At 35.0% G+C, this 14,729-nt stretch overlaps 1 protein-coding gene across 6 annotated transcripts in view; it reads right to left on the bottom strand.

The window, feature by feature from the left end:
- Positions 1-1,025: 1,025 nt before the first annotated feature.
- sp3 (phosphatidylinositide phosphatase spermathreecae) overlaps positions 1,026-14,729 on the bottom strand; it is a 124,578-nt gene continuing 110,874 nt past the window's right edge. For all 6 annotated transcript variants that reach the window (XM_089086140.1, XM_089086134.1, XM_089086165.1 and 3 more), the window contains 3 exons: positions 13,449-13,576; positions 9,030-9,363; positions 1,026-2,688 (listed from right to left, as the gene is read on the bottom strand). In XM_089086140.1, the coding sequence (XP_088942266.1) occupies positions 2,438-2,688; positions 9,030-9,363; positions 13,449-13,576 (713 nt within the window). In that variant the 3' untranslated portion in view covers positions 1,026-2,437. The remainder of the gene's footprint in view (positions 2,689-9,029; positions 9,364-13,448; positions 13,577-14,729) is intronic.

The raw sequence follows: 14,729 nt of genomic DNA on the forward strand, positions 1-14,729 counted from the left end.
TATTAATTTAAAGGTTTGCTAAAGAGAAAATATTCAAAGAAAATTAAAGATCAACATTCAAATATAAAACGAACATGAGTAAAGTCATATAATAAGTTAAACTAGAAATGGACATATGAAACGGACTATGAATGGGCAAGTCAAACTTTAAAGAAAAATAGACATATAGATGGACAAATAAACAAAACTTGTAATGAGAAGAAATCAAAATGAATTTAGACTTAAACTTAAGAGGAGCAGAGATCAAAATGGGTAAACAATTTCGAATAATGAATACATATTCGTTAATGAAAAATCCACCAAAAAAAGAAGCAATTTTCCTTTGCCTATCACTTTTGCCAAACCAATGATAAGCCCTCACAATCAGATACTTTTTAATAGTTTTCAAATTTCGAAAAAAAACCTACCGGCTAAGACAAATCGTACAATTCTTGGCCTTGCCCCCCCCCCTCCAAAATTGTAACAAACTTTACAATTTGAATGTAATTACAATTTGTAAATGACAACTCCACTTATTTCGTTCTTTAAAGAAATATAAATTTTAGGTACAATTCCAAGCTTATGATAAAATATTAGCAAAAACGGCATTAAGAATATTATTAAAGAGCAGCGTCGTTAAAAAGTCTCTGAAGCATAGGTTTTGAGACAAAGAAATTTTTCAATTTTCCAAGATTAAATAAATCTAAGTAACGTCGAGAAAATCCTCTTTGAGCTAATAGAAAGAAAAAACATCCATCTAACCCCAAACGAAAGCAAGTCGTCTCCGAATGGGAGGGAAAGGGGTCATAAGGACGGGGGTAGATTCAGCTTCGAAAAAAATTAGAATAGAAGAGGCGCTTGTGTAGCTAAGCCTTTAGTAGCTCACAAAAAGCGAAACTTTGAATGGACTGGGCGGAGAAAAGGCATGAGCAAATTTGTTGCTCTCAGCCGGTTTGGTGCTGCAGTGAGTTGTTAGTAGTAGTAGTAATTAAAACTACCAAGGCTAATCTCTGATAATAAACAAGAAAAGTATCTCAATTTAGCTTTATTCAAAGAATACTGTGCATTACACTTAACTATAACAATATTTTGCTAAATTCGTGGATCCAAAACTGAGAAAAGAAAAAAAGGAGAAAGTTGTGAGCCATGGAATGCGCAATTCACAAAAAAAAAGATACTAAAAAAGCTACAGGTGCAAAAATAAAAAATCCGATAAAAATTCAAATTTCATTCGAGAAAAAATAGTCAAAAGAGTGCTCAAATAGCTATTGAAAGTGATTACGGCTTATACCCGTAAATTTAGATTACCTAGCCTATAAAGATCGATAATTTGGTTAAATTCAATACATTATTACCTGTTATAACAATACAAACTAAGGAACAAAGCCTAAGTCTAAAAAGTAAGGTTCCTCAAGTTTCAAGAGTTGGATAGTCCTTGATGGTGGGCAACAACAAGGGCTGATAGCCCATCTTCTCCTCGGGGTTCAGGTTTAGGCCCTTTAAAGTTCAGAAGGTTAAAATACTATCTCTAAACCTGGTTTTATCTAGACTCAATTAAAAAATTAATATATGCAAAATATTAACGAACCAGTATCCCAAGAAACTTGACATTATGGAGAAGTTAAAAATTTAATTTTTTGGAAATAAATTTCCAATTTTTTCAAGGGGCACTGCTTCTCCAGACAAATTTTTATCTTAGGGAGTAGAAGGATAAATCCTACCTTCCTCCCAGGGGCACCATTTAAAGGATTGTGGCGGGGTAATTGCCTCCTAGTCTTTATAAATATCTTTTTTTTATATATTTTTCATTACAAAAACGAAATCAAATTATCCCACCCCTACATCTGGAAGATTACCCTTTTCTTTCTTTATTTTTAAAATTAAAACAATCTTTGCCCACTCTTCAATTTTTGTGAATCTGCACCTATCTCTCTCTATCTCTCTGCAGCTAAGCCAAAGAATACCGTTTAACTTTAAACTAAAAATCTCTGCTGTAATTTGGGAGTAGTCATCTCTAGTCACTGATGACTCATCAGGTATGTAAACAGACAGGATGGATACTGCGGTATGGACAGGACATTGTGTTTTCGTAATAAATTGAATGATAAATTCCTAAAAAAAAAAAAAAAAATAACACAAAAAACCCGACAACTAAATCAACAAATGCATAAATGAGGTATGTTGAAGAGTAGCAAAAACAATACATAATAGCTAAGATAGAGTTCAAAAAATACTTTTTCAAGTTTTGTAAACTGATTTTGAAGCCTTTGTGAGTGATAAAGCTAAAACCTTCTTCGAATAAAAAAAAAAAAAGAAAAACGAAAGAAATCACAAACTATCACTACTTGCATTAAAGTATTAATTAAGGTAAACGTAGAAATTTAGCAATGCAATTGAGGCTTGAAACCCTATTTTGAAAAACTAAGGCAATTTAATTTGGACTTGACGAAAAAAGCAACTAAACTTCGATAAACTTTGTTTTGGATGACAACTTCAGCCTTCGGATTTCAGGCAATTCTGTTGGCTTTTGCCTACTACGCCTCAAGTCGAAATTACTCAGGTTTTGAACTCCTCTCGCTATTTTAGTCAATGGATTGCCAGAATTCGGCGAAAGTATGACAATGCTGTCACCGAGCCTTCCTAATGGACTAGTCAAAGCAGACAAAATAGCGCTGCCTGGAGTGGACGAACGACTTCCTACATCCGTACCTAAAAAAGAAGAAAGATATAGATATCACAAATAGATATCTACAAAAACTGACACATCGGTGGGGAGTAAAATGGTAGAAGGGGGGGGGGGGTGAAATATACCTTTCCAAAATTTATGCTACCCCAAAAATTTAAATTCAACCAATCTTAGGAACACCACGGAAAACCTATAAGAATCCATAGTTGACCTTGCATCCCTGAAGAAAAGGTCTCATTATACACCTACTTGCATATACTTCCAAGAGCGAAAGCTCTATGATTCTCTATAATCTAGATTGTATTCATCAGTTTTTTTCATTACATATAAATACCTCTGTTTGTATTAAATATGCCATGTAAACATAATTTCTTTTAAAACGAATGTATATTTTATAACGCCATCTATGCTTTTATTGTCCAAAAGCACAACATATTTTTTTTTGTAAGGTGCTACTTCCGCATAATTTTACAAATAAGACAAAACGTTAACTCAAGTAAAATTCTGTCTGATATCATTCAAACTTCCCCATGAGTATATACCGGGTTGGGCATTATAAACGAGAATTCTCTAGGGTTATTGCAGAAGAGAAAAGCAGCTGCATGCTATTAGTTCGGGAAAGTAGCTGCATATTATTGGCATAGTTTTTCGAATAACTGGAAAAATGCACAGAATCAGACTACAACCCTACCTTGATCATATAGATATGTTGAAGGATTTTTTATTTTTTTTAATGTATATTCTGTTAGGTTTATCTTTTAGCTATTGACTACAAATTTAATACCCTACGTAGAATCAATCTTTGCTGAATATTTACGCCACAAATTATGGTTAAACTTAAACGGTCATAGATGATTATTAATGCCCCTTTACCGAGATTAAACTGTTTTATACCTCAGTCCAAAGGAATAGAACAAAACAGACACTGTTTAGTACCTATTAACATTTATGAGCCTACATTCACTATTTCAATTCAGTCTTATTATCTCTAAGAACAAGTGGTGACAAGGAAGTATCATTCGCATGCTAGATGCGTGATCAACAATCTGAAAAATGATATCACGTCTCATTATCTGAAAAGAAGTTAATAATTTATCAAGCAGTCAGGTGAGGTGAGGGGTATTCGCCTCTTCCCGAGACTTTTTAGACCCTCCCCAAGATTTTTTAACCCTCCCCCGCTCGATCTTTAAAAGGCCATTTTTCATTATTTTCATTGAATAACGGCTTTTGCTTGTACTGTAATTAAAAAAAACAACTGAAAATTTAACAACAATGACGCCAGTGATTCATGGGCAGATCTTAAGCAAATCTTTGGCGGGGGGGGGGGGGGCAATGTGACAAGGGCGCCAATGAGCAAATTCTCTGGGGGGGGGGAATGTGAAAAGGGCACGAATAATTGACCAAATTGACAAATTAAAAAAAAGAGTGATAAACAGAAAAAAAGGAATGAGGGCGCTAGAAAAAATCTTGGGAGGGCCGAGCCCCCCCCCCCCCCCCGACCCCCTGGATATGCCAGTGCACTGATTAGTCCCATGCAGTCTCTGTTCTGTCGTATTGCCTCATATGGTACTTGCTCAAATTGGGCTATGTATCAAATCGAGTTTGCATTTTTTAGCAATTCCCGTTAGCCATACTTTTCTTAAGAGGAAATAGCCAATTTTCCCATCATAGCCATTCATGAAACAGTTCACTTTTTGGTAGCATATTGCACGCAAATGTGGTTCTGTCAATACCGATTAAAAGTAGGCTATTTGGTAGTCAACATTAGCTTACATATATGCCTTATCGTTCTCTACAAATTTAAAAGATATCCAGTTCTAATTCCGTTCAGGATTGCCATGAAGTCAAAAATAAGATTAATTGATTGAGAAAACAAATCGTTTTTTATCCATAAAGTTACTAAATTTAAAATTGGACGGTTTGCTTCTTGAAACCACTAAAAGAGGTATAGTTTTCGATTATCTACAGTTTTAGAAAAAGTGTAAAAGTATTTTTCTTAGTATATGAGAGACTTTCTACATAGAAATCGAAAGATCACGTGTTTATTAATGATAGTGATGATGTTGTTGGGAAAGAGCATTGTCTTCCGACTGGGGGGACAAAAGAAGGCCGAGAAATGGTCACTACAGCAGGCACCATGTTTGTGACATGCCAGCTATATGCAGGGCATCACTAGCCAAAATGTTTGCGGATGGGATATGTAAATTCTCTTAGCTTTCCGGTAATTTCTACAGAATGGCTTTATTCAATCAATAATATAATTCGCATAATACCCATTTCTTTCATACCTCATAACCTGAAAGAAAAGCCACAGGAAAAGAAAACAACCAATTCTTGCATTATTTTACCGTCAGAACCATCTGTGCAACTAATAAGTAGTCTAGAAGGGATGGTTTGAATACTATTAGATTGTTTTTGATGGTTTAATGGCAATGGATAAAAAAAACATACGACTTTTTCAAAAAAAAAAAAAAAAATGGCTAGCGTCTAGCTAATTGTACTTTTTGTTGATTTCCAGGGATCTGGGTCATAATATAACCTGACTTCCAGTCCTCCGATGATTTGCCTTCAGGATACCGAATCGTCCATTAAGATACTCATTCAATTTGCCATAGTTCTGAGCCATCCGGCTCATCACCTGATTCTGGTAACACAGTCAACATTTAGCCACGTTTCTTCTGTCTTCTTGCATTTTGATCAAAAAAGAAACAACACAAATGTTTTAGTACCAGAGAGGTACTAAAACATTTTTTTTGTCGGGGAAATAATATGTTAAATATTTTAAAATATTAAAATATACGAGGGTATATTAGGCTATTCAATATACGAGGCTATTCAAAATATAGGGTCATTTCATATTGTAGATAAATGTGAATATCTTTTTTTAATGGTGCTGTTGCATGTGGTCCCTTGGATTGCAACCTTCTTTTATTCCACAAATATATTCTTCTTGCTGGCTAGGTCTCACTCATTACAGATCACTGATGTAAAAAGATGAAAAAAAGAGAAAAATAAAAATTGTTTTACAGGGATGTAAAAAAGAAACTTGAGCTAGGTTTTCGAAAATTGTTGGAAACCGGAGCCATTATCGAAGACGAGTTTTATCTAGACTATAACCTCCAGCTTTTGCGACTATTCCGTGTTTTTTTTTATCCCGGTGTTAGCAGTATTTTGATAAAAGTGATTTAGAAAGGATCAAGATCCCAACTACTGCTGATATCTTAAATTTCTGCTGTATCTTTCTGTAATAGTAATTTAATTTCATTATATTTAGCAACAGATATTATATTCAAACATTTCAAACATTAAGTTCTAAATAATTAAACGATTCTCTATTAAGTCTTGGTCCGCTCCAACGTCTTTTCCACGTTTTTTCATAAATAGTTTCGTTTTCCCGTGTTTTTGTACCTTGAATGTTTTTTCTTTCCTTTTATTTACTCTACTCTTGCAAATTTTTTGTGTATTTCATGAACGTAACTTGTTCTCTTCGTTTTTTGTTATACTCTACAAGGGTCATTTCTGTATATCATGTGGGTTGAAAATAAATTATTATTATATAGCATAAATATTCAGCCTTGAAATTATTTCGCAGCACTTATTTATAGTCGGCTAGTCTACAAAACTTGACATTTTACTTTTTTTGTTTTTGATTCGTTCTTTTGCGCTTACAATCATTAATCAAACTAGCCATTGCTATGAGTTAATATATGGCTGGCTGGTTTGGCTTGCTAATATGTGTTCTTGCCTTGCAGACTACCCCCTCAAAACAAAAAGAAATACCAACTCTAATTTTATTTTAGATAGTGTTTATGCGCATTTTCCATGGAATTTTTGCGGAATTCTTGCAATTCTAAAAAAAAAAAAAACACTAATAAAAGAAAAGAATATCTAGTTTGAAATAAAATCACTAAAATTTACTACCACTACTACTAACGACAACTCGCGGCAGCACCAAACCACCTGAGGCCAACACAGCTACGCACGCTCCTCCTTCATCCCAATCTATTTAAAGCCTCCCTCTTCACATTCTCCCACGAAGTTCCCATTTCTCTTAAATATTTGCTTACGACATCCTCCCGCCCCAACCGAGGACCCAATGGAGGTACGAGGCTCTAATTTTTGTTCAAACGTTTACCCAATTTTCCGCATGCTAGAGCAAACTTCATTTCAGAACTTTCGTCTCTATAGTCTGTCAGCAGATATATATTCATAATGACAGTATTACCCACTCTCACTGCAAGTAAATGTCTGGAAACAGTTCGGAGGTAGTATATGTATCTATTATTGTAACAAGTTCATCGGAGGGGCACCCTTGTTATCAGGGCTTTTTCACAGATACAGAGAAAAAATGTTCCTGTATGCATCTGATTTCTTCAGTAGGGCAAAATTATTCTACCACGGCAATTTTTACACTGAGATTACCATTTAGGTTTAATGACACGAACCTTTTTTAATATGGGGTTCAACCATTTCGAACAAATTGGCTTTTCGGCTTCATAGTCTTGTTCAAGGGGCACTTAGCATGGTAGCACATGTGTTTGGTACTTTGACAGTTGAAACAGTGGATCAGGTTCTGACACAGGCTTTCCTTGGTCGCACCATGGTAATTTTGAGCGCAATGGCCACATTTCTTGGAATTTTTACACTGTGACGACATGTGGCCAATTTCATGACAATTGAAGCAACGTTTCGAAAATAAAAAATTGATACTGAAGCGTTCAAAGTCAATTAACTGGCATTTTTGCGGCAGTATCAAGGGCATCTCTGCTTGGAAAATGCAGCTTGAAGGCGCGTGATTTCCCACATTGTTCAGCTTTCTCGCAACTGGCTATTAGGCTTTGCATATCCTCCACGCTAAGGGACTAGGAAATTCCTTTAATCATACTGATGTGTGAGGGAGTGTTTTTTGCACTGGAACCTAGATTTTAATTGTTAACGCTAGCGCCAATTTCTCCGCAGTAGCCTTCTGCGCAACAGCTATCCGCCACCCATTTTTTCCTGGTCTGAGTTCTACCTTAGAAGCATCAAGGGATTCACCCCACGCAAATTCTACAAACGCTTTCCACTCCGATGGGGTTTTCAGCGGCGGGGGGCTTGTAACAACAACAGAGTAAGACAGCTTTGTGGGGGCGTTTGCTTAGGTAGGGAGCCTGGTTTCAGTAAAAAAACTGCAAGCCACCTTTTTTCAACCATTCCACGAAGCCTTCAAAATGACGACACACATCTTTTACTTTAGTTGTTAAGCATGCTCTTATCTCTTCTTCGCATGCAGGGACATCGGAAGGCCAAAAAATGACGATGTAGCTAGTTGACGCTTTTCTTTAGCCAATGTGGCAAAATTAGAATATCCAAGTCAGTTTCTTTATCCTCAACTGACTTACTAAAGGGTTCCAATCGGCCAAATTTCAGTAGGATCAATTTTTTTGTACTCAGTATATTATCTCTGGAGAGTACCTCCACAGTGCGATTAATAATCAACTGATGTCTTATTCCGGCTAGCATTGCTCTCGAAACAAAATTTAACACCGCAGTCCAAACGACGTTTTCCGTATCCATCTTTTATATTCATTAAGTCACGATCGTAAATCCAAAACTCAGCCTTCGCAAAAATACAATTAATTCAATCCAACAGCTAGCTCAGACCATCGAGAAAACAAAAATGAAATGCAGTCCGATTATTAGATGCTGACTGCTAAAAAACTAGTTTAGTACTAATTTTTACTGATGAATTACTTGAACATTAGCCTTCCTAATTATTTGGAAGGGAAATCAAAGAAATTTCATCCTAATTGAACTGTCGACATTTATCCTATTGACTCAATGAAGTTAATCCTCACCATTGATTTAAACCTTCAAGCTATATTTTATTAATCTTCCCAATAAGACTTTTTTGATGCAGAATTACAGGTCAAATTAAAATTTAAAGTGACCATCATGCCGCTAGTCCTTTATCTAGTTTAGTGCCTAGGTTTCATACATTAGTTGAACTTTCACTTGAAGGAGTCGAGTAACGGCTTTGGTGGACGAAATACCTCAGACACACGACCCCCGATGGAATCAAAGCCCCAAACAAAGCTGCCTTTTAAGATGGCGTTTTTCGCCCCTGTTAATGAGAGCGAGCTGTGGCCTAAATGCCTGTCTCTTCACCTTCACAAACCGCAACACAATGAAAGAAAAATCAGAAATATTGAGACTATTAAATATTTTATCGACATCAAACTTAATTAAATCAGCAATTATATGTTGGAATAAGTGGCAAGAGTGTATTTTCTTACAAAAAATAATAACTGGAGTCTGTTATCATTTCTTAGATTCAACAGCTTCATGCTTAAATTTCACAATAAATAGTTAATCAAACACAAACCTGATATATCTCGGAGTGGTAGCATCATCTCTGCCTTTGGAAGCTGAACAGGAGCACTTATGCGAATTTCAGGAGTTACTTCAAGCAATTTTTCAGTTGGGGTTGTATACCTTGAAACGGCCATTAGACCACTATTGCAGAATGAGGTTGCGCGTCGAGTATCCTTTAGCAGCTTTGGTGATTTGGCTTTTGGCGTCAGAGACGAGGAAGGAATTTTAACAGCATGACCCTTGGGGCTATGGACAGCAATAATTCCCGCAGTTGTTATATAAATATCTTCTATGAATGGATAGTAAAAGTCTGGGGTAGGGGCTCTTGATGGTGTGGTATGCACCTTGAAAAAAACAGCGGGTTTTTAATACCCAACCACCCAGTTAAGCATAATTGTGACATACTAGCAATTAATATACATAATTTTAAGTTCCATAAACTTATAACTGAATTTTGAAAAACAATCTTATTTATCTAACGCAACTGAAGACCGATCAAAGCTGAAAATTAGTAGCAACTGATTCCTCTAAGACTGCTCCTCCCACAATTTTAAGTTGTAAATTTGAAATTTAACTAATTGCGTATTTTTCATTTGTTTCATATAAATTAAGTCCGATTAAAACTGAAAACTAAATGAAACGGACTTTAGTCTCTCCTTTTTATCCAAAATTTCAATAAATTGTTGAGTTTGCCTTAGGATTGAAAAAGAACACACGCCACAAGCAATAAAGCATTAATTAGTAAAGAGTCAGACTAAAATACTAGCATTTAATGCACGCGATTGCACCAGAATGCCGCCAGAATGCTGCACCAGAATGCCGCCTTAAAAAGCGACAAATGAAATACTGCTTGTTGGTGGGACTTGGACATTTTTTGGAAAACATCGGTATGCATTCTTTCCCCTCAAACAGAGCAGTTTAAGCGAACTAATTCAGTCCATTTTTTTTCCTAGGTGTGTTAGAAATTTCTCTTCTTTTACCAAAATGTCCCGTGTCGTTTTTCACGCTTACAAAATTAGTAGGACAGTGCACCTTTTCATACGAAAATGATTTTGTAGAATACTATCTATCTTTCACTGACTTTTCCAACTAATCGCACCTTTTTCAAACTAATCGGCGTAAATTACTACTTCTTTATACATCAGCACAAATGTTCTTCCCGGAGCTAATAGGAAATTACTACTAACATTTATTAATGAAACTCTTCAACAAATCAAAATCTCTTGTTAGAGAGGTTTTTAATGAATTTTCTTGTACAAAAGCACATTTTTATGGTAGTTCACGAAATTCTCCTTGGGAACTCTTGTAAAAAGAGTTCAATAGCAGCATAAAAGCACAAATTCGGTGAAGTTCCGCCCTGAATATCTGTTGACGTCAGAGTAGTGCTTTAGATCAAATTCCTCTTATTATACAATTACCTTGTAAATATTCCAAACTGAGCGGCATACAGAATGCAGGAAAGGGGGAGTGAATTGAAAAAAAAATGATAGAAGATTGCGGTTGAAGCTCAATTTAGTGGTATTTCCAGCACGAAACAAGTAGCTAAAAAAATTACAAATTTAGCAATAACAGTAATGGAAATAATTGCCCAAAATATGCGTCAGTGCACCGCAGTGTCGACCACATTTTCGCTACAAATTTCCCTTATTATTCAATTATTTTGTTCAAATAACATTTTTTTCATTGAAAAAATCGCGGGATAGCCTAATTTCGCTATAAAACAAATTGTTAATGTGTCGTTAGAATAAAGCCGAATTTGCTGTTACTAGGCAACAGAGGGACGCAAAAACTACAAATTATACACCATTCGAAAGAGCTGAACAAATTATACTACATGGAAGATCCAAAATTTTTTTACTTTTTGGAATAGGCCTACATGATGTTACTTTCATGTCGTGAAAAGCAAATGTTGGGGAAAAACTATCCCTTAGCGATTATAACCTTTGCCCCGACAAACCTAGATAGTAGAGCCGTGTATCTTCTAGAAATACATAACTACAGAAGCATTTCTTCTATAAACTACAACTTCTTTTATAACTACTTCTTCTATAAACTACAGAAGCACTACTACTCCTAGCTTTTGACGAAGTGTTTCATTTCCAATATTATAAGATGAGAAGTAAAACAAACAGCTTGCGAATGGCAAGCGTACCCTAATTGACTGCATAACGGAAAGACTTATAGCTTTTATGACCTTTAAAATAGAACATAAACTCTCTGAATGGAATATGAACAGAATAGGAATAGAATAAAATAGAATACGATATGAACTCTCTGAATCTGAACAGAGTAAAAATTCTTATTTGTTCGTTTTTCTTACTCACAAATTATATCTGAGGTTTCTGTTCAGCTTTTTTTTCGATATCCGAGGGTTTTACTTTATTTGCCACCGGATGTAACACCAAAACTGTCTTTGCTACATGAGGTACTGTCCTGGTCTCATTTTCTTTTTATAGTTCGATGTGCCACTTTTTCTGGTTGTTTACCTTGGATCAATGGTATACTATTGTTATTATTATTAGCTACAAAAGAGCAGTGGCAGATCCAGGGGGAGGGGAGCGAGGGGGCCCCCCTAACGTAGTTTAAAGTAGTGTAATTTACTTAATTAACGCAAGTTTGCGTTAATTAAACTTGCTCCTAACGCAAGTTTATTGGATCAACCTAAATTGTGCCCCCCCCCCCAAAAAAAAATCTGGATCCACCCCTGCACAAGAGCCATCGCTCCATAGAAATTTTGGAAACGTGTTTCGTTTCAATTTGATAGTTTTCGTAATATAAAATTTAGATATTAAAACACGTGATACAAATTCCAGAGCTTCACCCTTAGTATAGTTCTAATGTTTCAAGATTTTAATTTAGCCTATTGGCTTTTAAGTTTTTCGAAAGGAATTTCATTTTCATTATTATAAGATTTCGGTTACTTTAAACTCTGATGTTGCAACTGGTGCCCGAATTTGCAGAGTTCTACTCCTAGTACAACTTTTGGAAAGCTTTTGGAAGGCTAATAGAAATTGCTTTCAAGCCTTGGAGAAAGATGCTCAATTTTCATCATAATAAGATGCATTACCTTAACACTTTGATAACATAACCAGTGACTGAATTTGAAGATTTTCAGTTCTAATGTGACTTTGACTTTGAACACACTTTTACGAAAAAAGGACAGCCTAATACATTTAACAAAGGGACGCTACGGAAGGTCTAACACTAGATCCTTTGAAAGCGATGGGGTAGAAACACTAAATCAAAGTAAAAAAAATTATTTTAATAATAGCCAGAAATGTATGGTACATAATTGACATTAGGGTTGCAAAAGCTTCCCAGACATTCAAGAGAGTGTCTCAGGGGGATTAGACATCATAAAGGGTCACCCTCTCGTCCATTATAAATTTTTTACTTTGAGTGGCCAAACTATTTAGAATTGACTGAGCGGTCCTGTCATAACTTGTAGAGCTTGGATAAGACCCAAATAAACGACAGGAAATCTAGAAGCTGACATCTGCTTTCCCATAAATCTTAGAAAAAACATTTAACTTCTCACGTTTCGTGCCGGAGATAGAGATCATTAGGAAGCGTGATTTTTTTTTTTTTTTTTTTTTTCATTAAACTGAGCCAGATTTTCTTTTTAAACTTCAGGAAATGGCAGTCCCTAAAAAAGTTCTAGCATGCATGACAGGAAAACATTACATATCAGCTCGAAGGAAATATTATTTGAGTAATTCGGTAGCTTCAGTAGTTCCCAGTGGCACTACCTGTTTTGATTAGAAACTTGCCGACAATGGAGACGTAAGATTCCAGTCTCTTTTCAGTCAAATATCGTAGGCAAACTACAGATTCCCAATAGCTCTCATTGGTGGCCAATCCCCTCGGGGAATTCATTAATGGGCCTTTTGTCTTCAAGACGGTCAGCCGACGTTGAAACCCTCAAAACATTTTTGAGGAATCGAATCTCTTTAAAGCGTTGTTTAGCCACGTGTCCAGTTAGACTTGAATGTCTAAACACGTGTCTGCCTACTTAGTTCCGGTTCACGTGTACAAGTCTGTACTTGGCTGCAACGAATTGGAGCAAAGCATCCAGTTCTAGAGTTTAGAAATCTATGTCTAGGATTTGAACTTCAACCAATCAGTAAGTCTCTATTGCACTATGTTAATATTTGTGCTTAAGAGTGGCGTTCACATGTTTGTATGGCTGAATTTTCATGCTTAAGAAATTGCAAGGCCAGACGTATATGTCTAGGCATGGTTATGTCACTGGAAATGTATGTGAAAGTCGGTTAAAAGTTGTTAAATTCAAGCAAAATTTTGTACAAATTTTTAGAAAAAAAATTAGGGTGAGAGCAGCAAAACATAAAGTGACTAAACAAAAATGATTTTAAAAAATATTAAAATTAGCTAATGGTTTTAATTGCCCCTAGGGTGCAGTAACCTTTACCTGTGTTCCATGTGACATAGCAGAAGCACATCTTCCAGAATCAGATCTAGGAGACTGTAGATGTCGTCGAATGCTACTTGGGCTAAGCCTGGCAAGTTGGTGAGTCACGTTCATCAGTGCCTTAGATCCTGCAAAGAAACCTCTTTAAAATGAGCAAGGTTGCATTTTATGCTGAATTTCTGGTAGTCCTGGTGACATTATCCTTCTTCAATACAATACGAAAAAAATCTGAGATTTGTTTGAAGAAGCCCGTCGGAAATTCGGCACTTTAAGTCCAGACCTCCCCTAAAAAATTATAAATATTAATTTATAATATTTATAGTTCTTTATATTATAAATTAAATATAGAAAATTATAATTATAAATTAAATATATAAATTATAAAATTATAAATATTGGCATTTTTGTATAGTTCTTTATAATATTCGCGCTTTCTTTTTCGAAATTACCACTAATACGAAAAATTTAGCCCCTGTAATGGCCACTGCCCACTTTGGTTCTCCAGTGATGCATATTAAAAATCTTTGTGTTACGCCAATTCAGCCAAGAGAAAAAGGGAACTCAAAAATATTAGGAAGTTTGGAGAAGATCTTAAAAATCTTTAAAGGTCAATGGACAGTGAAACCAAGACACAGAACACGGGACACAAGGACACAGAAAATGAGATCTGATTGTTTTAATTGGTTGTGAGAAAATTTACATTATATACATCTAAAAATGCAGAAGAAATTTGGAATTCAATTTTTGAAGAAAAAGACCTCCATATACTGTTACAGTTTTTTGGTAATAGAGGGCATCAAATTAAAAAAAAAATGGCTGAAAATCAGGCGTCAAAATCACGCTTGATTGTATATAGATCAAAAGCATTATCATTATAACTAATTACTTTAGTTTATTCATTTTTACGGTTCAGCGTGGCAACACTTTCGAAAAAATGGTATTACCCTCTTTTTCATTCTTAGAAAAACCGAAGCGACAAATTGTTTTGATATATATATATATATATATATATATATATATATATATATATATATATATATATATATATATATATATATATATATATATATATATATATATATATATATATATATATATATATATATATATATATATATATATATATATATATATGTCTAAAGGACATATATATATATATATATGTCTAAAGGGAACACATAAGTCTCTAGGGACAGAAGTTATATTTGATTGATCCAAATTTAAAATATGATAAGTTGTGCTCATTAATACCTTGGATCCAGCGAGGAGCCCTTGAAAATT

Source organism: Artemia sp. Qi Xiang Cuo, chromosome 1 (genome assembly GCF_049724085.1).
Source record: "Artemia sp. Qi Xiang Cuo chromosome 1, ASM4972408v1, whole genome shotgun sequence".
In the NCBI taxonomy this organism is placed as follows: Eukaryota; Metazoa; Arthropoda; class Branchiopoda; order Anostraca; family Artemiidae; genus Artemia; species Artemia sp. Qi Xiang Cuo.